This window comes from Chaetura pelagica, unplaced genomic scaffold (genome assembly GCF_000747805.2).
Source record: "Chaetura pelagica isolate M959 unplaced genomic scaffold, ChaPel_1.0 scaffold436, whole genome shotgun sequence".
In the NCBI taxonomy this organism is placed as follows: domain Eukaryota; kingdom Metazoa; phylum Chordata; class Aves; order Apodiformes; family Apodidae; genus Chaetura; species Chaetura pelagica.
Genome location: NW_009953651.1, coordinates 1057662 through 1080864, shown reverse-complemented (window position 1 = coordinate 1080864; position 23203 = coordinate 1057662). Strand labels below are relative to the sequence as shown.

General features: G+C 34.9%; 1 protein-coding gene across 1 annotated transcript; it reads right to left on the bottom strand.

The window, feature by feature from the left end:
• Window positions 1-1022: 1022 nt before the first annotated feature.
• On the bottom strand, window positions 1023-23137 carry FRA10AC1 (fragile site, folic acid type, rare, fra(10)(q23.3) or fra(10)(q24.2) candidate 1). Its single transcript, XM_010000115.1, has 14 exons — window positions 23123-23137; window positions 19112-19188; window positions 17036-17128; window positions 16908-16953; window positions 15272-15348; window positions 14533-14616; window positions 13973-14057; window positions 8807-8852; window positions 6135-6248; window positions 5103-5145; window positions 3516-3634; window positions 2885-2923; window positions 1511-1595; window positions 1023-1065 (listed from the first exon to the last, which is right to left on the bottom strand). The coding sequence occupies exons 1-14, from the start codon at window positions 23135-23137 to the stop codon at window positions 1023-1025; spliced, it is 966 nt and encodes a 321-aa protein (XP_009998417.1).
• Window positions 23138-23203: the final 66 nt, after the last annotated feature.

Here is a 23203-nt window from a genome sequence, read left to right as displayed (position 1 = left end):
TCAGATTACCACAAACATTTAATTTTAAAAAGTTTGTTCTTTATATCCAAAGTAATTTTCATCTGACAAAGAAAATAGACCCTAGCTATTCATGTGCAGACTGGAAATATAAAATACAAAAGGTTTAAAGTTGTGTTGAAAATTGAAGAGGAAGGAATCCAGTAAGTTTCTCAAGTACATTCTTTACTTGTATATTTAGGATTACACTTTAAAGAAGGATTCACATTCAGTCAACATTAAGGAGATCAGCAACCAGAGATAATATAAAAGTTACATATACATCTCCAGTAGAAAGCCACATACTTTATTTTTCACATTGAAAATGTCACCAGTGAACCAGATTTTTACAAATGGCATTCAGTCACATCATATTATAACTAAAATTTAAAACAAAGTCACAATGAACTAAACTTTATTAAGGAGCAAGGGAGACATCTCAGATATGCTTACTTAATTCAAGTATAATACGTATTTGGTAAAAACTGAACTTCTCCAATAGCATTTGAGAATATTTATAGATACTAATACCTAAGTATTAAAGTCTACATAACCAATAAATTTAAGGCTATTAACACTTGTTTAATAAAATAGGAATATGACTGTATTAAAGTGTATGGCTTTAAACTTTTAACAGAATCTTCCAAAATGCTCCTTTAAAAAAATCTGGCAATAACTGAAGTTTGGCATTAAATAAAAAGCAGCCAACTTCTATGACGTAATGTCAATAAACTATATTCTTGTTTGTTTACATCCTTCCTACTTTTAAGTTTGGGTGCCATATAACTTTTGCACTGAACTGGAAAAATTGTTTCTCATCTTCATGAGTATACAGCCTACCACAAGAAAAAAAGTTTTTAGACCTGAAACATTCTACAAAGATAATCTACCCAAAAGATCCACATGAGTGACTGTAGAAGAGGTATGGTGGCAGAAAGATGTCCCTGGTCTCTAATTATGACTGGATTTCCAGACCTTCATCTTGACATTTCATGAAGAGAATCAGCCTACATCAATTTGAACTTTCAAAGAAACAAGTCTTGAAAATACTCATCAAATTCTTCCTCCCTGTAAAAAGAATAGCATAAAGTCAAAGAAAGTCCTGCCTTGGATCTGAATCTAGGAGATAATCTTTGTATGAAAAAGATTTAGCAGACTTCTGATTAGAATTTGTAACCGGTATAGATAATTTTGACTTATTCCCTACATTCCAGTACCTTTCACATTTTCCTATCTGTGCAACAGCAGTGAGTTGCCTGTAAGGATTTACATCTAAGGTAACTAACAGGATGGCAGGAGGAAGACAGCAGTGGGGAAGACAAAGGGTCTTCTCCAGCGTTGTGTAAGTCTCCTCTTATAAAACACATTCCTAGGTTCACTACATGGAAGGAGATCTGACATAATTTTAAACATCAGAACACTCATTACAACACTCAGGAAAAATCTCTGCCTTTGCAGCTCTGAATGGACACTGTATGTTTTACTAGCTACAAGTTTTCTAGATCAAACTAACCGTGATTTCTCATCTGCTTCTTGTAGAGGACCTTTCCAAAAGTCAGCATCTGAAGGGCCATCTTGTGCATTGCTGTTATCTGAATCTGTTAAAAAATTTGAAGTGCTTATGAAATAATTTAAAAAATAATATATTATTTGTTTTATCTAGATGATGTATTGCAATGTTTAATTGTAATAATGAGAATAAAAAGAACAGCTGACTTTGCATAAAGTGAAAATGAAAATATCTTCCAATGTTATTCAATGCAGCATCAAAAGGACTCTTAGATATCATTAGCTGATATTTTGGCCAAACATTTGTTCCTAAAATTAAGAGTTTATAAACACAAACCCTGAATGGCAAAACAGTTTCACCTCATGACAGTAAATTAAGCAACTACTTTATTCTATTTGAATGACAATTTTTATCAATTGTAACTTATCAGTGAAATTGCCAGAAAATACAGATTACTGACTAACTGTTTTGTCTAAGTACACAGCAGGAGTGCAAAACAAAGTCTTGTTATCAGAAATATGCTCTGACTTCAAAAAAAAACACAAACAAAAAACAAATGCAATCTTCCAATAGAGCTTTGCTGACAAAACAGAGACTTTGGACATGGTCCAAGTCATAAGAAAACCACTTCAGGTCTTCCTGTATCTAGCTGGGAAAATGCAGGTGCTGAGGACATTCCTCAAATTAGCACACAATACAGCACAGCAATCAGTGGAAACACTGTCACTTCTAGACAGCCTGTAGCAGGAATTGGCATGACCAGGAGATGGGGCTTGCTTCATCAAAAAAGTAACTGGAGACTAGAATTACTAAGATACAGAGATAATCAGTGCCTAATGAGTCACTGAGACTGTGTGCAACCACCCACAAGTAGGTCTTTGAGGTATTACAGGAGGAAGCTGAAAAAGAATTTGGATAAAATCTACAATTTATTTAAAATCTATTCATCTTTTTAGAAGAGTATATATTAGTTGTTATTATACTGGAAAAGCACTTTATTTACACAGCATACATTTGCATACCTGGACCCATGCAATTATTAACAATGTACCTAATTTTGCACCTTCTACTCTTTTTCTGGAACAACCTGACTGCTCATTTTTCTTTTCATTTCCATTCTGTTATCAGCCCACATTTTTATTTCTTAATTAAACATAAAAAATTACCTTCTTAAAATTCCTTACAGTTTTTCTCCAAGAATTTTTAAGTAATTATTTTGACCCTCCATATCTCTGCTTGTTTTCATATAGCATTCGTATCATCTTATACAATATTAAAACTGTTAGAGAATAAAACTAAGATCAATGAAAAATGACTATGAAATAATATAAAATTATTACTGAAACACAAAATGCAGAAGATATTAGAATACTTTACCTTTATCAGAATTATCTGAATCTTCTGAAGAAACGTGATCTGGAAAGAAAAATCATTTAATATACAGTAAGCTTATCTTGGTTTTATCTGTTATCTTGAAGTGCTTACAAGGATATTTCAGTATATTACAATATGTTACACATAAACCTGTGCACATGCACTCACACACAATATATTCAAATAAAGCAAGCAAACATTGAAGTAAAAATAATTTTTTTTGCATGAGTTCACAGGTCATCAGTTTAAGCTCAAATACATTAACCCAAGGTCTGTGGTGTAAAATGTTATCTAACATTTCCAAAAGGCTTTCAACCCCAAAGCCTCAAGGAATTAAACACTTTAGAACCCTTTATGGTATGCAATCTCAAATTCTTGCACAAAATGTCCTTGCAATGCATATTTTTCAAAAGGCTCTCTCTGTAAAATGTAGTAAATTTATTTTTTTTGTGCACCTAGGGAACTTTATGTAAGAAATTTATTTTTTCTACTACCTGTGTTACAAAGTCAAGAAAGTTAAATAACTATATTTATACCCTGCTCTATATCTATATATATGTAGCTATAGCAAAACTAAGATTCAACTAGCATACTGGAATATTTTAAAAATTGGAGGTTTAAAATTAAAATTTACCTTTATGGGTTTTTTTTTTTGACTTCTTTTTTGCTGATGATTTTGTCTTCTTACTTTTTGGCTCTTTGGAGTCTGGTAGAGCTGTGCTGCTTTTCTTGCGTGCTTTGACTTCTTTCCTCCTTTAAAAAAAATGAATTTACATGTTGTGTGTTGTATGTACTTCTCCTTAATCTTCAGTATTCAATTCAAACAGGTGTCATTTTTTCTGAAACCTATCACTAGTTAAACTGAAAGAAGATAATTTTGTTAAAATTGCTATAGAAACAACAGAGCTCCTTAGCTGAAGACAAATGACAGGAAAGGCTAAAGCTGCTAAAAGGACACAAGCAGGTAACAAAAACAGTGAATTGCCAATCAAAGATTAAATCAGAAAAGAATTTTCTAACATGCCAAATTGTAAATCTTATTCTTTCTTGTAGCAAACAATTTTGTACACATGTAATGAGAAAAACACAGTTAATACAGGTAGCTAAATAAATTTTCTTATTTGAGAGCAACAAAACTCGAAGTAGAAGAATCTCAAACCTAAGAACCTGCTGCAAACCAACAACTCACATTTTATTTTCAGCATTACCTGTATATGTACTTATATCAAACAAGCATATTGTATGAACATAGGCCATTTTTCCTGCTGTTCTTCACAAATAAGTCAGTATAATTGTTTCAAAGTAAATATTACTCCACAGTTGACAAGATGCTTGACCATGCTGATTCTGAATTCAAGTGGTTTTACAACTTTAATTCCAGAAAGAAACTAGACAAATCAATCTGATCTCTGTTAGTTAATTTTCCTCCTTCACGTGTGCCTACACAGTGCCGTAATGGAACTGAAAAAAGAATTAGCTTTTAAAACGGATTAATTAACTATCTTGGATATATCCACCTAGATGCACCTTTGGTTTGTTTTCCTTTGATTTGTGTTTCTTAGCTCAAAGGTCTCCCTTTCACATGCTTTTTGAATATTTGTACAGCTCAACTGTAAGCTGAGTTAAAACTCCTTCAAGATCCAGAAATTCATGAAAATGGAATATCAACAGTTGTGGAATTCAGTAAGACTATAGATAATAATAAAAACCAAATTAAATATTAATGTACACATTCTATAGGTATTTATAAATGTCAGTATTTTTCTATCCTATTAATAAGCAATTCTCAAAGAACAAATACTCAAAATTCAAAATTTCAAAGCACAGTCACTTCACTCACACACAAAATATTATTTTTTAGAGAAGAAAAAGCATTCTAGCTCTTAAACACAGCAAGAGGGGAAAAAAAAAAGAGCCATAATTTTTCATGAACTTTCAGAAAAGAAAAATAATCACCAAGTAGGAATTTAGTAAAGGAAACATTTGGGGTGGGGATATAGGATACTTCCAGTTTGAGGGGTTCTGTATTTTCATTAGCACAACAATATCTAACTCTCAAAAGTGTCAAGCCAGTGAATTCATAAGAACTCCAGAATGAAATGTATTTCAGTATAAATTAAGTTTCTAATAATCTGTCTGAATATTTCCCCCTGTTTGCTGTTAGTCATAACTCCAACTTAGCATAATTCAGCCCCCCCCCATTTTCAAAGTATTTCATTACCGGTGATGAAAGTTTAGTTTGTAGGAACAGTCTGGACATAGCCCTGAAAAAGAGGGAAGGAGAACATCACAGCCATGTATTTGACAAACGTAATTGAAAAAACTTACTATTTATAATACTAGATAGACTATCTTATATGTCTTATACTGTCTTCCCATTTCAGTAGCTTTTCTTCAGAACCAAAGTTACAATGTAATTGCTGCCAGGGTTGAGAAAAATAAGTCTTCAGAACAAACTCGGGTTTTACTAAGCCTGGAGAAAGATCCGATTTAGCACTGCCAACTCTTCATTAAAAAGTGTCAGTGCTTATCATGTACAGAGATCACATTTTATGGATCTTTGTTGAGAGACCAAAGTGTTCTACAATTACATTGAAGAACCGTAAGTTTCTTAGAGCCTTGCCAGAGACCAAGTGGTCCTGCACAGAATGTCTTGTGCACCAAAGAAAAAACATCATTAGTTTGTTTTACACAATCTAATGATGTGAACTGTGGTAAGCTTAATTATTTGATTAACATATCAGTGTGTATATGCAATATTGAACAAGAAAATTCCACTCAAGTGACAAGAATGGAAAAGGAAGTGATTTAATTAAAGGTAGAATTTTTGGGAAAAAACATCAGTATTAAAAATAAAATTAATAGAGCTGAAGGTGTGCAAGCAATTGTCTGGTCCAAAGCCCTAAGGTCTCCTAAGCCATATAACCAATTAAGCTATGACAACAATGAAACCCTCCTTGCAATGTAGTATTGTCCATTAAAACCAGATACGCTTGTATATAAAGCAGCTTATCATCTGTTGTTCTAATTTTATGCAATTATACAGTATGAAGTACTCAACCTGTAACAATGTTGTCACATATAATGATAATAGCCGTTCTCTCTAAATTAAGACCATCATACTATTTAACATTATCTCCCATTCAGCATCTTTCATTTTTCATGAACTATTATCACTGGGTCTCACACAACAGCTTTTGCAGCACAAGATATTTGTCTTTTAAGTGTACATATCCTTGAAGGGCTGACTTACTCAATTTCACAAGTGCATTCCTCTTTTCACCATGTTCAACGTAACCAAAATTCACCTCCCAGCTCTTTAGGCCTTCCTTCTCATCACAGTGCTTATTTCCACAGGAAAACTGACCTTTAAAGAGGTCAAAAACAACAAACCACAGTTCAATTATTAACATACATAGGTTTGGGCTTGTTATTTCCAGTTTTCTTCCATTTTTGCTTTTTGTTTTCCATTTCTTTCAAAGAATAAAACACAAATCTTAAAGTAACATGGGTTCAGGAAACAACAGGAGATAATGAATGACAAAGCAATCAATCATACTTGTCTAACACTGCATATTTGCAAAGGAAGAACATAACTTGAACTTTTTGCAATGTATAGATAAAGGCATATATTATAAACTAATAAGCCTAATACTAAATTCTAAAGAAATTACTGTCACTAGGATACATTCTATATCCTAAATGATTACTTAGCAGAGGCTGATGGATCAGAATGTCTGATTCAGACATACATCTTCAACATCAAACTATTTCAGTATCATGTATGTACAAAACTAAGATGTCCATGTTCTTATTACCTTACTAGTTGACATGATATACTGGACACACAATTTGTAATGACTTTCCATAAACAATTTTCTTCTGAGAAAATGATATTAAATACAATTCTATGATAAACTATAAGGCAGTTTTAAAAGCTTCCTTGGGTTTATTATGTTAAATACAATATTAAATTTAAAACACATTGCACATAATCAATGTTGTTACACCACTAGTTCCCAATATTGCGTAATGATACATATATTCCCTTTGTTGAAAACTGATATGTATGCAGAGCTGGCACAGGGATGTGTATTAATAGGCTCACAAGTAGGACTGTTGGTGAGTGATTAACCTCAGAACATTCTGCTTAAGCTGCTAACTAATGGATTGGAAGCGTCCTCAGATACTTCAGTTCTGCAATGTAAAACCACCTGCAATACTAACACGTGAATCAAAAAAATCTCCCAGGACTCCCATTAAAAAAAGTTTCAAATTTATATAAATTAAATATGTTTAAATCTATGTAAGGTATAGCTATTCACTGATTTATTAAATTTTAAAGTCGCATTTCTACCTCAGAGATTTTAATTAAGAAAACGCTCATTTTGTAAAACCATTTATGAAAACTGACAAAAACCTTAATGGACATTATGTTTTAAATTTAAGATCATAGAATCATGGAATGGTTTGGGTTAGCAGAGGCTTTAAAGATCATCTAGTTCCCATCCCCTGCATGGGCAGAGACACTTCCCACTAAGCCAAGCAATCTCAAATTTGAACTCCTTTCAAAGCACCTACAGCAAAAGACTGGAGTGGGAAAGAAGAGAAAGAAGTTATCTGGCATTTACGATTCCTAATACAAGTGATACACTTCTCTTCTCACTAATCCCAACCCTTCTTCTCCACAACCCTAAAAACACAGACATCAAAACCAAATCTGAGTAGCCTATTCCTGTGTTCACTTCTTAACATACTCCAACTGTAGATCATTCCACTAGCAGTGGTTATCATCACTATTAGTTTCACAGCTAAAATAAGGACATGCTCTCTCCTTTATTAATGTGAATTATCAGACAGGTAAGAATCAATGCCTTATTAAATTTAACTGAAGCAATTTATATTACTGATTCATACTTTAAAATAGCATACGAAAGGCATTAAAGACTCATGGCTTTATAAAAATGATCATTTGAAACTGCACTTGAAAAACATCCAATACATGACGTACGTTGAATTCTTGTGCCCCCTAGTGGTGAAGGATATTATTACTCAATTATTAAATTCCAATTAGGATTTCACTACAAAGCTTAAAACATGTAATTCCTCACTTTCTCCCACAGTTTCAAATATAAAGTACCAGATGTAGTACAGTGAAGATTTACATTCTCTTCCTCTCATGAAGACATAATTGTTCATGAATTATTCATTTGTAATTTAATTTCTAAAGCATTTGGTACAGCACACAGTGATGTCAAATTAACTATTTGTTAATATCTGTAGTGCTCAGTTACCTGAAGAAGTCCATACCCCTAGGCATGGGAATGGGGATCACTGTGCAAAGCTCCAATAACAAACTGGCAAGAACTCAGAGAAGCAGCCAGAATAAGGTACTGATTTGGAAACAGGACTGGGGACATGACAACCATTCCCACTGATTGTCATTCAAGCTATCAAAACCAATTCAGCCTAAAACAGACATCACACATGGAACTTTAATTAAAAAGCTAATATGCTGCAAAATAGCACTGGAGAAACTGTTAAGAAAATTATTTCCAGAGGAAAAGTATTGAGAGACTTAAATTAAATGTATCAAAGCCTAAACTACTAGAGAGAATCAGCTAAAAACCATACTCAATAAATTCTACATTATCAAATTCACTATGTTGGTGTTTGTTATAAATTTGACCTTGTGAAAATAAAATGCCTGTTCTTTTAATTTCAGTTTATGCAGAGTAGCGTGCACTCTAGGGCTATGTGGCATAAAACAGCCAAGTTAGAAACTAGGTAATTTTTTTATTAATTATTATCTGATAAATCTACCAGTACTGTCAAATACTGTCTTAACAAATTATACCAAAAAAAGCAACAACAAAAGAATCAACCAAGAAGAGAAACGTAATATAAAATAAAAGACAGCATTACCTTTGCCTGAAATTACTTCTTTCTCATGTCGCCATCGAAATCCAAACTGTTAAGAACCAAAATTAAATTGTGAATAGTCAATATATTCAGAAATGTAAAGACTAATTTCCGTTTATTAATGTCCTGCACATGGCTCATTCATCCATTTCTGGTTAGTAAAATTTAATCTCTTTCTCTGTTAATTAAAAGTATCTCTCTGCCTCTGCTCACCAGGATTCCAATTTACTCATGCAATTCAAATTCCAGCAGATGCTGTTCAACACTGAAAAGTAACTTTCTAAGAGGCTTCACAGCAGTCAGAAGAATGAATAGGAAAGTAGGAGTGACTTTACCAGATGCTTCATTGTAATTTTCTCTATGCTAAAAACTAAGACCAGTACTGGAATACTCAAAAGTGATGTTAACACAATGGATCACCTCTCACACCCTAAACACGTTGTCAAAAAACTCACAACCCAGCAACCAAGTTGTATTTCTCTTTACATTGCCCAGAAACTTCACATGAAGATAACTGATCCACTGTTTTTGTTTTCCAGTGGAATCTGTTTCATCCTCTTAATATGGCAAGTAGCCTAGTGAAAAGATTGGAGATGGGAGAGAGAACAGCCCGGTAAAAAACATTTGATTTTCACTAAAAAGTAGAAAGAGGTAATGTAACTCAGAGGCATACGACTTCTCCAGAAAGGGCTATTCTGTATTTTCAGTTAAAATTCATGGACGAAGGATCACAAGATAAAATTGCTCCTTTGTAAACAATGCACAGAAAACTCTGAACTTCATGTAAAAAGATAAGGAGGGAAGAGGGGGGAAGAAGGGTTACAAAATCAATGTAGTAAAAAGTGGCTGCCAAGTCCATCTTTGACATCTGAGTTTCAAAGCATCCTTCAGAATATGAACCTTCTTTTGGTGCACTCAAAGACTCAACCCACAAGAAATGTACATTTTGTGGATACAGTGACATAAATTCTGTAAGACACTGGATTAATTTTCCATGTTTTTAATCTATTTTTAAACACTGCACAGAAGTACAGGGATCTATTGTGTGTGGTCTTTAATGTAGCTAATTTTCTAAATAAACCATAGTAATTTTTCATCTGAAGGGCAACAGCATAGAGCTTTCATGCATGAAGTGATTCCAAGAACACCAGAAAAAACAGGGAAACAAGCATTTTGGCTCTTAAGAACATGCCATACTCTTATATAAATGCTTTACAACCTAACAACAAACCTGAAAAAACTGAGCAGAAACCCATCAGTAAACTAATGTTTGGTTAGCACTCATTTATCCTGTCAATAGACGATGTCTAAGAAATCTAAAAATCTGTACATTAACAAAAGGTTTTCCTCTTTAAATCAGTCCACTAATTTTCAAAGAATGTTTTCAAACCTACTGGTTTCACTGGTGAAAATAAATAAATCACGGGATAAGATCAAGTTCTGCTGTTGTACTGTGTATGATGACAGTTGGGTACAGTTGGATTAGGTTGCTCCTGGCCTACCCTACAAATCTGCAGTGTGGTCTGAAGTACAATTATACCACCTATGCTTCTGTAAAACAAAAATTAATCCGTTGTAAAAACCAAGAACTGTGCTGAACATTTAAGTGAAAACAAAGTGTGAAATTCTCAGAGTATTTCTGTAATGATATAAAGAAAAATCAACAAAATTAAAATTTGAAGGAGCCACAATCACCTCTAGTACATCTAGTTCTCATCTGCGTTCATTTTTTACAATTATTCTTCTACTAACTAGTGGTAAATGACAGAAAGCCACTAAGATGAAGATGAAACGATAAAATAAAAATGAAGACATTCAACTGAATTCCTCTAAGTTAAAATACCAGGAACAGATTAAATTATACAGGAAAACTAAAAATTAGGGTAGGTTCTTTGACAATCAACCTGCAATATTAAGGAATGCACAAGTACCATTTGCAGACAGCACTTACTCTGCCTCATCCTCTTTGCTAAATGAGTTCAACAAGATCCTAAATGAGCTACTTCTATAACATAGACCAGGACCAAATAGAACAACTCTAAAATGGATGCTTTACAAGAGTATCAAATGGCTAACTTAGTAAGAAATTATAGTTTTAAAAACATAAAAGTCTGTTTAATATTCTTAAACAATAAAATTCCCAAATTAAATACGGACTGCTTGTTTAATATGCATTGGCTGCAGCAACAACTAACATATCCACAGTTACCTCTTTCAGAAAAAATGTATGAATTTAGACAACACTCTGGAAAAACACTATAGATATTTAAAATACTTTTATTTTCACAGAAAAGTCTTCCATGCTGAAAAAGAATGACAAAAGGGAATATATTAACATTATCAAATGGAAGACAAGTTGGCCTAGAAATATGAAAATGACCTGGAAATAAAAACAAAATCATAAATTGCATTCTGTTTAATGACCAGATGTCAGACAAGACTTCATTCCTTCGCAAACAGGAGACATTTCCAAGCTATTAAGCTAGAAAACAAAGCACAGAAACAGGAAACAACCTTTCTAGGAAAATAAAACAACAAAGAGAGCATTTCTAGTCCAGTATCTATCAAAGTAAAACTTACATGCAGAACATTCTTCTGTATCGCAGTGCAAATCTGATCGCAGAACTAAACTATCGGACAATACGGACCATCCTTCATCAGCCTCAAAGCTTGCAGGCAAGATACACTGAGGTTCAAGGACAACCTTGACCTAAAAAATTCTCATCTAGGGAACATGGAAGGAGTAAGAGACATCACAAGCAAGAGCTGTCAGAGCACACTGTTACAGTGCCTCAAAGCAGCCTCACACCACAGGATCACCTTGGCACTTCTCATTAGAAGAGAAAGAAAAGATTCTATGTCCTAACCCCACAAAGAAAAGTGGGGCTTTAAGTCACAGTATCCCATTTGCCCCCGGTGCCAGCAGCCAAGGTAAGTGCAGGCGTGCAAGTGAGAGTTGTGAGCACCAGTGAAGACCAAGCCAAACTAGCCATAAGCTAGATTAAGTTGCCTGGGAGCAAGGAGTGTGTCCAGCTTTGGGTGTGAGAGTACCCATGTATCTCTACAGATGAGAGCACAGGGGGGGTCTGCTACAGAACCCAGGCAGTCCCAGCCACCTCTGTGTGTGCCTATGTGTGCATCCATGGTTGTGAATGAAACAGTCTGTCTAGCAACTGAGGTGCAGCTGTGGCCTCAGGGTTTCCTACATCCGGGGGCTTCTTTATATTTTCTTACGAGTTCCAGTCTTCGACAAGCTACTCCGTTATTTTTCAGACCTCAAGGGAGCCCCTACCATGAAACTGGTGATTATCTTTATCCAGCACTTAGGAAAACACTGTTTTTTCTCAGAAAGAAAAAAGTTCTAAATGAGGTATGAGCTAAAATCTCTATGCAGAGGTTTTTAGAAGAATTAGATGCCTAGAAGATTTTGGCTAGTAGCAAAACAATCACAACAGTGAAAAGACAGATTAGTATCTATGTGCAAGTTTCAATCTGTGGAATATATATGTATATTAAAAACATCATAAAAAAATCATCTCCAACTTTAACAACATCTAGCAGAATACAGAATCTCAGAACAGCCCAGCTTGGGAGGGACTTCAAAAGATCATCTGGTCCAGCCTTTCATGGGAATGGGATCCTAGATGAGATTTTCTAGCACCCTCTGCAATCACATCTTAAGATCCCCAGTGATGGGGGTTTTCATTGCTGTGAATGGGAACTGATCAGCAGCCTGTTTTTGACTTCCAAGAACCTGCTTTGACATCCCTCTGCACCAAACATAGGCACAGATAAATGAGTAACTGGGAAGAATATATTTTTTTCTATTTTTCTAGGAAAGGACTCTCACATGACTCTTACTTGAGAACAGAAAGCATAAGCTAAATAAGAGAACAAATTACGTGATACAGCAGAGTAACGCTGACATGGCAATTCCAAGCATGTATGTAATGACTTATGAGCATAAACAGGAATTCAGAGTGACCTCAAAGTTAGGACAGCCAGATCTGAAGTCTGACAGGGAAACACTGTTCACACAACACACACACAAAAAAAGGAAACTAGGATAGAACACTTTTCCACAAAAGACAGCAAACACATGGAAAGTTGGCACAGTAACAAAAGAAACAAAATCTGTAAGCATGCTCAAGCGAAACAGGTAGAGCGGGGTGTGAGGAGATTGAGGGGTATGAAACAGCTATACAAAACCAAAATCAATTTCCCCCCCTCTCCAAAAAAAAAAAAAAAAAAGGAGGGAAGACATCTTCAGCATTTTCTGTTTTGGTAATTTTCATTTAATTTTTGCATTTCTCTGTCCAATTTTCTTTAGAAGATTGTCAGCTTTTCTGCTTCATTTAAGTGGTCAAGCCCAGTCCTTGCAAATATTTACCAGAGAATTCAATTTCTAATACTATAAATAGTCTAAAAGAACTTTTGTATAGACGCTGTTTGCAGGGCTGGGATGTTATGTTACTATGTGCTAACAACACTAAGACACATCTGAGTTCAGTAACACTCTTTGCAAATCACAACAGAAAATGCACATACTCTTTTTGACTAAGAGGTTAGTCAGTCAAAACCTTGGAAATTACAAGAGCTGCTTCAGTTAAGAAGAAAAACTGCTGCTGGAATTTGGCTCTTTCTCCTAGGAAATTCTATTTTTTTACAATGAACATAAAACATTCAAGTCCTGTTTCCATAAGTAGAAAAGAACAATCAGCAAAAGATACTGTTTTAGAATAGTAATTTCCAAAATTACTTCTACCAGCATTCAAGTATAAAACTCTCTCTTTTAAGACACTTTTATTATTATTTAACAGAAGTATTCTTGGGGTTTATTTAGGCCTCATCTAGTCCTCTCCAGGCATAATTCTCTAGCCTTTTCTGCTTAACTGATCTGCACTTTCTGCCTTTCTTACACAAAACAGACCTCTTCCTAAAACACCATCTGACAGAAGTGTTAATTCCCACAGAAGCACACTTTTGGTACAGCAACAATGATTGGATTCAATTACTACTGTTTATTAAATAACTTAACAACTTCTCACAACTATCTTTCTAGGAAAGGCATACTAACATTCTGCTTTCACAACATATCCCCAGTCATAAGGCAATTTTTAATACAGGATATACTTTAAAACCAAGATGATTTATAATAATGAAACATACCTTATTTTCTTTGTATCTACTGAGATCTGCTATACAGTATTCTTTGAACAGTTTATCATAATACTTCTTTGCAAGCCTCTTCTCCCTTTAACAAAAGGTATTTCTTTAAATATAGAACATGATACAATTCATTTTATATTGTAATGACATTAACAAGACAAAGAAATGTTGCTTCATCTGAAGAACACAAGTTGCAGAGCTAGAAACACAACAGAAATATACTCATTGAGCTAAGGGGTGATTTCCATAAAACTGGAAAAATACATTTAAATATATCTACAGCACAAATGAAACTGTATTTTTTTTCAAAATTCCTCCAGAGTTTTCAAAACAGTCATTTGGATCTCATAGAATACACAAATACTTAATTATTTCTGTCATAATTTGCCACTGAGTAGTATTACAATACAAGACACTTCCTAAAGGTCTTTCATTTTTAAATGCATTAAAGATCAAAGAATGATGACTAAGTATGCACAGTAATTCTTAATTAGTAGAGGACACCATAAATTTAGTACAAGTGATCTAAAAATAATGTGTTCTATAATAGTTCCAGGTACCAATTCATGTCGGCTTCATCATCTTCGTTCCACAGGAATCTATGGTTTTCTCTAATAACATCAAGATCTGTCTTGTCATTTGCTCTAAAACAGAAAACATTTTCTTAGTATAATGTCACATTAAAATGAAGAGTCAGCCAAATAAACATTTGGTAAACATCAGTATTACACAGCTGTGATTTCCACCCCACTGCATAAAGGAATATATTGCTTTGGAATAAAACTATCACCAGCAGACCTCTTCCTAAATGAAAATGGTCACTGAAACTGTGGATTATTTGATTCTGTATGAAAATACTTTTAATACATTTTATTGAAGATAGTAATATGAGAAGGCAGGCATAGACAGCTCTAAAGAAGGTCATCATTATTCTGGACAACAGAGAGCAATTCTGCACATTTCAAAAGTATTTCAGCTTGTTACTTTGAAGGTACTGTCAGATAATTCTCAATGTATCCTTAATAAATGCCCACCTGTCATCTTTCCTCTTGCGTAACAAAAGAAGAACAATCCAGCTCATGGTAAGTTCTTATAAAAATAATGGTGTAAAATTAACAAAGCAGTTCTGTGTTCTGGGTATTTACAATGACTGTAGTTACTACTCTTAACCAAAAGAATTAGTAATTTGGTACATAGGCACATACCCCTCCCCTCCACAAGCTATAATATATATTCAATGGCTTTAAGTAACATAGGAGCTTTGGGAGCATGAGGGGAAAGATTCCTAATGGTTCTTACCCAGAACGTTGGAAGTCTTCTATTTTGCCACCATAGTATAAAATGTAGTCATTCACCAACTTTTTATGCCTTTCATACTGAATAAAACAATTAAGGATTGTTTCAGAACTTCCTTTTATTTTACCATGGTTTAAAACTACAAAAAATAATAACCTTTTAGATACTTAACAAAATTAAGTTTTTTGTTCTCAAAAACATTTCAGTAATGTCCAGAAAGAAAGGAATTAATTAACAATTTTTACTTAATAACCTCTCATGAAAGCTACTTTCCAAATACAGGAATTCAAGGCAATTTCATCTTCAAAACCTCATTCAGCTGCCAAACCTCTATAAAACTATCTTTCTTTATACAAGATGCTCTGTACATATTTACATAGAAACTGTATTCATTTTTTTAACTGTAATTTAGACAACAGCTTCTTATTATGCAGTTTTGGTTTAAAACAGATTCCTATTTTTTAATTAAAAAAGTAGTCTGGCTACTAGAAGAGAGTAATTTATTACATTTTACCATCAACATACAAATAAAAGTAATCTGCTTTAGTCTGCAGATGAAAATAACAGGAAAACATTGTAATGTTCTTTTTAGAACACCCCAGCCTCAGATACATGATTTGAAACATTTTTTGTACCAAAAATTATTTATTTGGAAAATTAGTGTCTTCACATGCATGGCTACTTAAAAATATTTTCAATTAACTTCTGTGGTGTTTCTGAAGCAACATATTAGGAAATACATTATGTCCTGGTACATATCCTGACAACTACTGCATCAGTGTCAATAATCTGTATCAACCTACTATTTTGAGATGTCTTAGAATTTTATAGAGAAAGCATTTTATTTTCCAAAGGCCCATAAAAACTTAATTTAACCTCACTATGTCTTTTTTTTTCTTTCCACCACAAACAGAAGGAACAGAATTTAATTAAGTCCTCCCACATTTAATTAGTCTTTACTTTCCTATTTACTGTTACTGATCAAAAACAGCTATTTAAACAAACAAGGAACTTACAGTATTTCAGATACACTCAGTCAAAATATGTAAGGACTGCCCTGGATGAAAACTAAATAAATGGAGAAAAGTTGTAATCTAAATAACATAGTCATTATAAAAACAGTTACAAACTATGCATCAAATATGATTAAGAAACAAAAAAAAAACCCAAAATTAAACTGCACATGGTATTTTGCACATGGTACTTAAAAACATTTAGAGTATCTGTGGAAGATGCTACTGAAGACAAGACTTTTGAATTAACCAATGCATTCTTAAATTTTCAGTAGAAATGTATTTGTCCACAGATAACATCAGTCTTATACAGAATTATGTTCTGTAAAAACTCAACTGAAAAAGCAAAGTGTCTCCATTTCAGTAAAATAAAATTCACTGTATAATAATTTTTTTTCCCAAACAGGACAAATGAGGATATAGGAAGAATCTGGAAATGCCTCTACTAAAAATAGGCATTTTCAGAGACATCTCAGCAACAAAAAAAAAATTGAATTTGAAGAATAACTCAGAGTGTAGTTCTGCACTGTCAACTGCTGTGATAACTGAGAAATCTCAATACTGTCCCATAACAGATAACCTGTGCCCCATCTTCAAACATGAAGACTAAGTAATTAGAAGGATACGGCATCCATTGCTATCAAGTGAAATCTTCTTTTTCTGGCTTCTTCCCTGTTAATACAAATACATCTGAGTGAAAGTGATCTTTAAAGTAAAGGGAAAATGCCTCACAAAAGCAATAGATAAAAGATACCTATCCCATTCTTCAGCTGCAAATCGTCTGTGAACCACACTGCCTTGCTTTGCTTTTTGGAATGGCTTTATCAGAAGGCTATCTTCCTTCTCACTGAAGGTAAGGAGAAAAAGGAAGAAAAGTTAGTCAAGAATTTTTCATAAGCGGTAAAATTTTAATATGCTAAATTTTTCACCAGCTTGTGTAGCAAAAACGGTTGCATTGCTTATTTATTTTAATATTCTTTCAATGTTTATGAATTATTATTAAACATTATTTTAATGTTTAGTTCACTTGCAGAACTAAATTGGAATGGCATTTGCTTACAGTTTGCAAACAGCAATTTGAAATATTTATTTGTATCAATATTATCACTATACAACCACAAGGAAAAAAATCTGAAGATTCCTCAGCTTCACTCTACATTTAAAGCCCTCTATGCATCTCAGTTACACAGCAGAGTAGGAAAACGAAGGACAGTATGTTCACTAAATAAAAGTGACTACTAGTAACCCTATCCCATCCTTTCATGCTAATGTCTCAACACCTCGTTAAACAGCTCTGCCTCTCCTAGTGTAATCCCAACAATCACTAACTAAAACTTAAGTACTATGTTGTGAATCACACTTGTCAGTGGGCAGCTAAAATACACTTCCAGAATTCAACAAAGTAGTAAGAAGTTAAATATAAAGGGATGCACTTCAGCTAGGAAAAGGTATATTTAGTTATTTCCATTCCTCAGTAGAGGGGAAGAAATTATTTTTCCATAATTACCAACTGGCAGAAAGAATGGAAGTCAGAAACCTGTAGAAAGTGAGCTAGATAATTTATGTTTCAAGCTATGGAATATAGGACTCTAGAAACTAAGTGCATCATTTGCTCAAAAGGATCCGTAGGCACAAAATTCCCATGAGGAGACTTCATAAAACAGCAATATGAAGAAAACTTGAGACTACAATTCCTTAAAGCAAAAATAAAGATCATCATAGAGCAAGAAAATTACATATAGACATGCAGTGAACCCCCATTAGAGCCCTACTGGGAATCAGCAGTGATGTGACAGAACAAGGGCTGTGATGGTATTTTTTAAAGGCTCCTGATGGGCAGCTAATATTCCACCTAGAAAGTGGAATGGCATGATGCATAATGGCCTTTAAAAGAAAACAAAAATTAAACAGAACCAGTCACTGTTTTAAGAGAGAACAACTATATTTATAAAATAAATGGAACAGCACAATGCCTACTATTATTCCAAGGATTAAAACATTAATTTTCTTCCCATAATGCTGTCAAGCACTACAAAACCCACTCTTTCGATTTTATTACCAAGGAAAATATGCAAGAGTCCTAGGAAAGTTTCCAGAAAGCCTTCTTAAATAACATCCAATAACAGAGTAAGGAAGAGACAGGAAAAGGTAAGAAAATATTGTACAACGTAGGCAAAATGTTTAGTGTAGTGCCAAAAGTATCGAAGGACTATGGTGCCACAGCAAAATAAATACATAAATAAATAAAAATATTAATAATATAATGACACCAGACTACAAAATTTAAGGTCAGTAATGGTGTGAACTACTGAAAGCATTGGGAAAGAGGCTCTAAAATAAGAGATGCGTAGTTACATTTCAAGGTTTAAGTACAACACAATTTACAAATTCCCAGGTCTCTTCACAAACCAAATAATAAACAAGTAACATCAGTTTTTCACTTCCTCCAAGTAGGTATTTTGCATCTACAAAGCCTGCTGTCGCTTGGCCTTGCTCTGCTCGTAGTTCCCTGCGTCCTGATGGATCACAGAGAAGTGAACAGAGCAGCCAAACACCAGCAGCTGATACTAACCTCAGAAAAATAAAACACTCTGTGCTGAGAACTGAGGGGCATATAGACATCAGATGGACATGGCAGAGTGTATCTTAATCATCTGCCCCTGAGAGACAACATGCTTTGGCAAGCTTGATGTGAGGAGATGCAGGAATCAGAGACTGATTTTTCAAAAACTGGTTCAACACCAGACTTTACATACCACAGTATAATCTTCTACACAGAGTAAGAGGCCATTTACACTTAATAGAAAATGTTAATTCTGTACTACTTTACCTTTTCGGCTTTTGCACAGACTTCTCTCCATTCTCCTCATCACTAAAATCAGAATCATAGCCTCCATGGCCATGTGCCTGAAAATAATAAATGACAACTCTGTCAATACACTTGCTAATGTAATATGGACATGGCATAAGTAGAAATTAATACTGTTCATCCTGCATACATAAAAGGACAGAGAGCAAGTAAGTGAGTGCATTCTCACATATTTCTAATTCGACATTTAATGCAGAGTATATTCTAAATAACACAGGGCAATGACAGACATCATCAGTCTGTCAAAAGATCGCTTTATAAATAATTTATATGCAGATGTCCCCATATTTATCTTCACATAGATGCAGATAACCAAAAGGAAGATAAACATATTTTGTCTTTACTTTCAAACAATCTCATTTATACAAGAAAAAGGTGAGTACTTTCCCCAGGAGCCACTCTTGGAAAGCTGATATGCCCACACTATAAACAAAGATGAGAATAAAAGTTTCTTTGGCTGTGGTACAGCCCTTCAGATCATTAGATCTTACATTGGTAGCTGGAAGACTGATAACTAACATACAAAAATACAATATGCCTGCAAAAATACATGTCCAATCAGCACAACATTTCTACCTCACCTCAAAATTACACTTTTTTTTTCCCCCCACACTTTGGGACTATAATGTCAAATTAGTGCATATAATAAAATCAAAATGTCCCATATCTTAATGTCATATCTTAATGATCAAGCACTGGCTTAAGCAGATCCCATCTCATCTCCCTCACTTCTACTCTTGTACCTTCCTTCCAGTTGCTCAGCTGCAGCTGTGAAACTGTACATGAAGCAGATCAAACAACTCACCCAAGCTACAAATCGTCCTGTTAAAAAAAATTAGTTTAACTCGGGTAAGTTTCCTGACTCAGTTCATCCAGAGCCCCCCAACCAGCAGCTACACCAGCCAGCTGGAGGGGTAGAACAGGAAGAGAGCAGCCAGAGCTAGAACTGCGTAAACTGGATCTGAAACCAAAAAAGCATTTACACAGCTGGAACACATACACAACTCAGTTAAAACCAAGAGGAATGGTTATTACACATCTGCACAGGGAAAGCTTCCTACATATCCTGGAAATTCAGACTGTGAATGAGAAAAGAAATTGGATTAGAAAATCAGTGTATTTGGTTCAGCATTGACAATTCCTACATTACCTACAATCATATTCCTCCTTGGACAAAAACCTGACAAAAACAAAATATGCAAAAAAGGACATATCTCTTCAGGGTGATTTTGACAAGGTGCCTTCTCTGGATGCAAATGTCTCCCAAAAGTGCCATGCTGGAGAGTCAACCATATCGTCTACTGACATAAAAAACTGGTCCGCATCATGCAGAGCATATAAAACACTGTCTTTTCACACTAATGTACAAGGACTGATTTATAATATTTTTAAAATTATTTTTCTTATTAATAATAAACTGTACCTTTTTCTTTGCTCTAATACTCTAATGCTCCTGCTCTTGAACTCTTCTGAAGAAGGCATATACATATTTATATGTATACATAACAAAATATGTACAGGTAAGTATACCTAACATATGTATGTTTTAGAAAAGCAAATCACAACTTTCTGATTTGTCTTGATGTTCTGTTTCTCAGGAGACACAAAAATGATCAGTCACCAAAAAAACTAGAGCATACATCTGCAGTGTCTGGTGTAAGTGGGCCTCACACACTGGCAAAAAAGTGAGATGGTGCGAAGCCCTCCCAGCACAGCCTCATGATCCATAGTATAGATGCTGGTATCCTAGCTGAGGTGATTCCAATAGCAATCTTGTCACTTCTCTAATTAGTGAAGCTTATGCAGTCTCTAAAAGAGGCTGAATACATTATTATTGTGCAGCAAATATAGTTATGTTTAGCCTCCAAATTTTAAAAATATCGCAGTAACCCAGGAATGTTTTAAAAGGCAAAAGTAATGCTCTCAGATGAACACTGAGAACTTCCTTCACACTTAAAAGGGGAGAAAGGGCCAGCCAACATCCTATGCATGGAAGTCAACATAAGACAGATAAAGCATAAAAACAGTCAAAAGATAAAAGCTCAAATAAAAGCTTTTCCCAAACTGGTTGCCCTTGGATGATAGGCCCCAAGAAAAAAACTAATCAGCTCCCAATTCTTTCTGAAAATGAATTTAAATATATATATATATATAAATAATAATAATAAAAAAAAGAAATAAAAAGCAAGAAAAGTTGCTCCAACAGAGCAGGGCTCTCAGAAGCTGAAAACTACCTTTTGGAAAGCTGATCTTCTGCCATTCCTCTGAATCACTACAATCGCTCAAAAATAAACTCAGGGTGAAAAAGAAAACAACCCACAGTTGATGTTCTGACACTTCTAAGTTACTCCTTCTTCAAAGGCAACAGCAAGGATGGGCAGTTACTGTACCAAAGGTGGGTCTGACATTAGCAGCTCCAGCAGTGCACACCTGGGAGACCAGGACTGAACGATTCCTGACCTAATGCCTTGGGATGACACCAAGATTACTTGACTTTTAGGTAAAACATAGAAATGAACTCTGTCAAAGAACTTAATTCATAAATGAATCTTCACATTTTTGGAAGGACAGTGCAAACAGACACCTGCTTAATGTTGTGAAATGTCAAGACTGCTTTCTCCCCATCTCCACAAAAAAGCCAAACAATCCCATATAGGGAAAATATACCTAATATTAAATTGTAGTAAGAGGGGCAACTACCAAAGATTTTGCCCAAGCTATTAGATTTTAAAAGAGGCATTTGTATATGTGGACACATAAAATTGTCAATAAAATTTAAAATAACTACCTTCACTATTCAATAAGCCCTTTAATACTATCTTCACTTTGACGGAATTTGTCAGAAACTCACAATGCTTTTAGTAAATCAGTAAGGTAAATACCAAACATTTTATCAAAACATAAACCTGGAAGCTATGTAACAGTAGTATGTTTTGTCTATTACACCAACTTTCAACTTTTTTTCTCCCCAAACAACAAAACAAACTGTAATCACAAAACTACAATAAGTACACTTATACTTAGATCACTGCCATTTAGTAATACAAAGATGTTGGATTAATCAATTGCAACAGTAGACAGAACCAAGCCCGCTCACTTAGGGCTTCTGAAAAACAGCAACTTAAAACACAGTAAGGGTATGAATACTGGATGCAACTGACAGCAGCCAGAGAAGTCAGCTGCTGATACCAAAACAAGGCACTGCAGGCTCCCCAGCACTGCACCTGCAGGAGGCACATCCAGAAAAGGCATCTAACCTCTCCCCTGGGGTAACCTCTCCTCTAACCCTCTCCACTGGGGTAAAAGCACATTAGTGAACCAGAGTTCACGTTGACACCTGATTACATCATGCAGCCGACTAAAAAAAGACAGAGTTTTTAAATTAAGAAAACAAAAACAAAGAAGTCTTACTCACAAAATCCCAACTCATGGCTCCTGATCTCAGCCCTAATCTTGCTACTCTCTCAGAAACGTCACTCCCTTCCTTCCCTTTATCTGCTCAGCACACGTCTGTGTTCATGTCTGCTCACAGCCCAGATGTGGGCGAAAAGAGTGCTCATTTTGGTACAAACTTCTCTGGGAGGGTCTGACGGGACCATGGCATCTAGAACAAGACTTGAGGAGCTGTCCTGGCTGGAAGAACGGTGCCATGTAGGACGTCAGCATGTTTCACTGCAAAAAGCTCTTCACACCTTGCTGCCGTGTTTCAGGCTTTGAATACGCACTTGGGGGAAAAACACTTAGATACAATCAACTTCAAGTCCAGCCTTCCTTGTAAAAGCAATGACAATGAGTACTTGCATACACTGCTCAGCGAACACCCCTAACAAAGAGAAAATACACCCGCAAGATACTGCCCCCTTATTCCAGCTCTAACACTATGAAAGGAGGAGTAAAACAGCACACCGCGACGGCGAGGATTAGAGCATTGTGGGGCTCCACGGAAAAAAACAAACACCAAAAACAACACACCGAAAACCGGCCCATGCGGGTCCGACCCGACTTTCCGAGCCCTTCTCAAGGCCTGAAGGCCGCCCTGCCCTGCCCTGCCCT

Excerpts from the sequence above, each read along its gene's own strand:
- FRA10AC1 (XM_010000115.1), bottom strand. Across the intron at positions 17,129-19,111 it reads TCTGTGCAAAAGCCGAAAAG|TGAGAAGGAAGATAGCCTTC; the intron begins GTAAAGTAGTAC and ends CCTTACCTTCAG. Across the intron at positions 1,066-1,510 it reads GAAGCAGATGAGAAATCACG|GGAGGAAGAATTTGATGAGT; the intron begins GTTAGTTTGATC and ends TTCTTTTTACAG.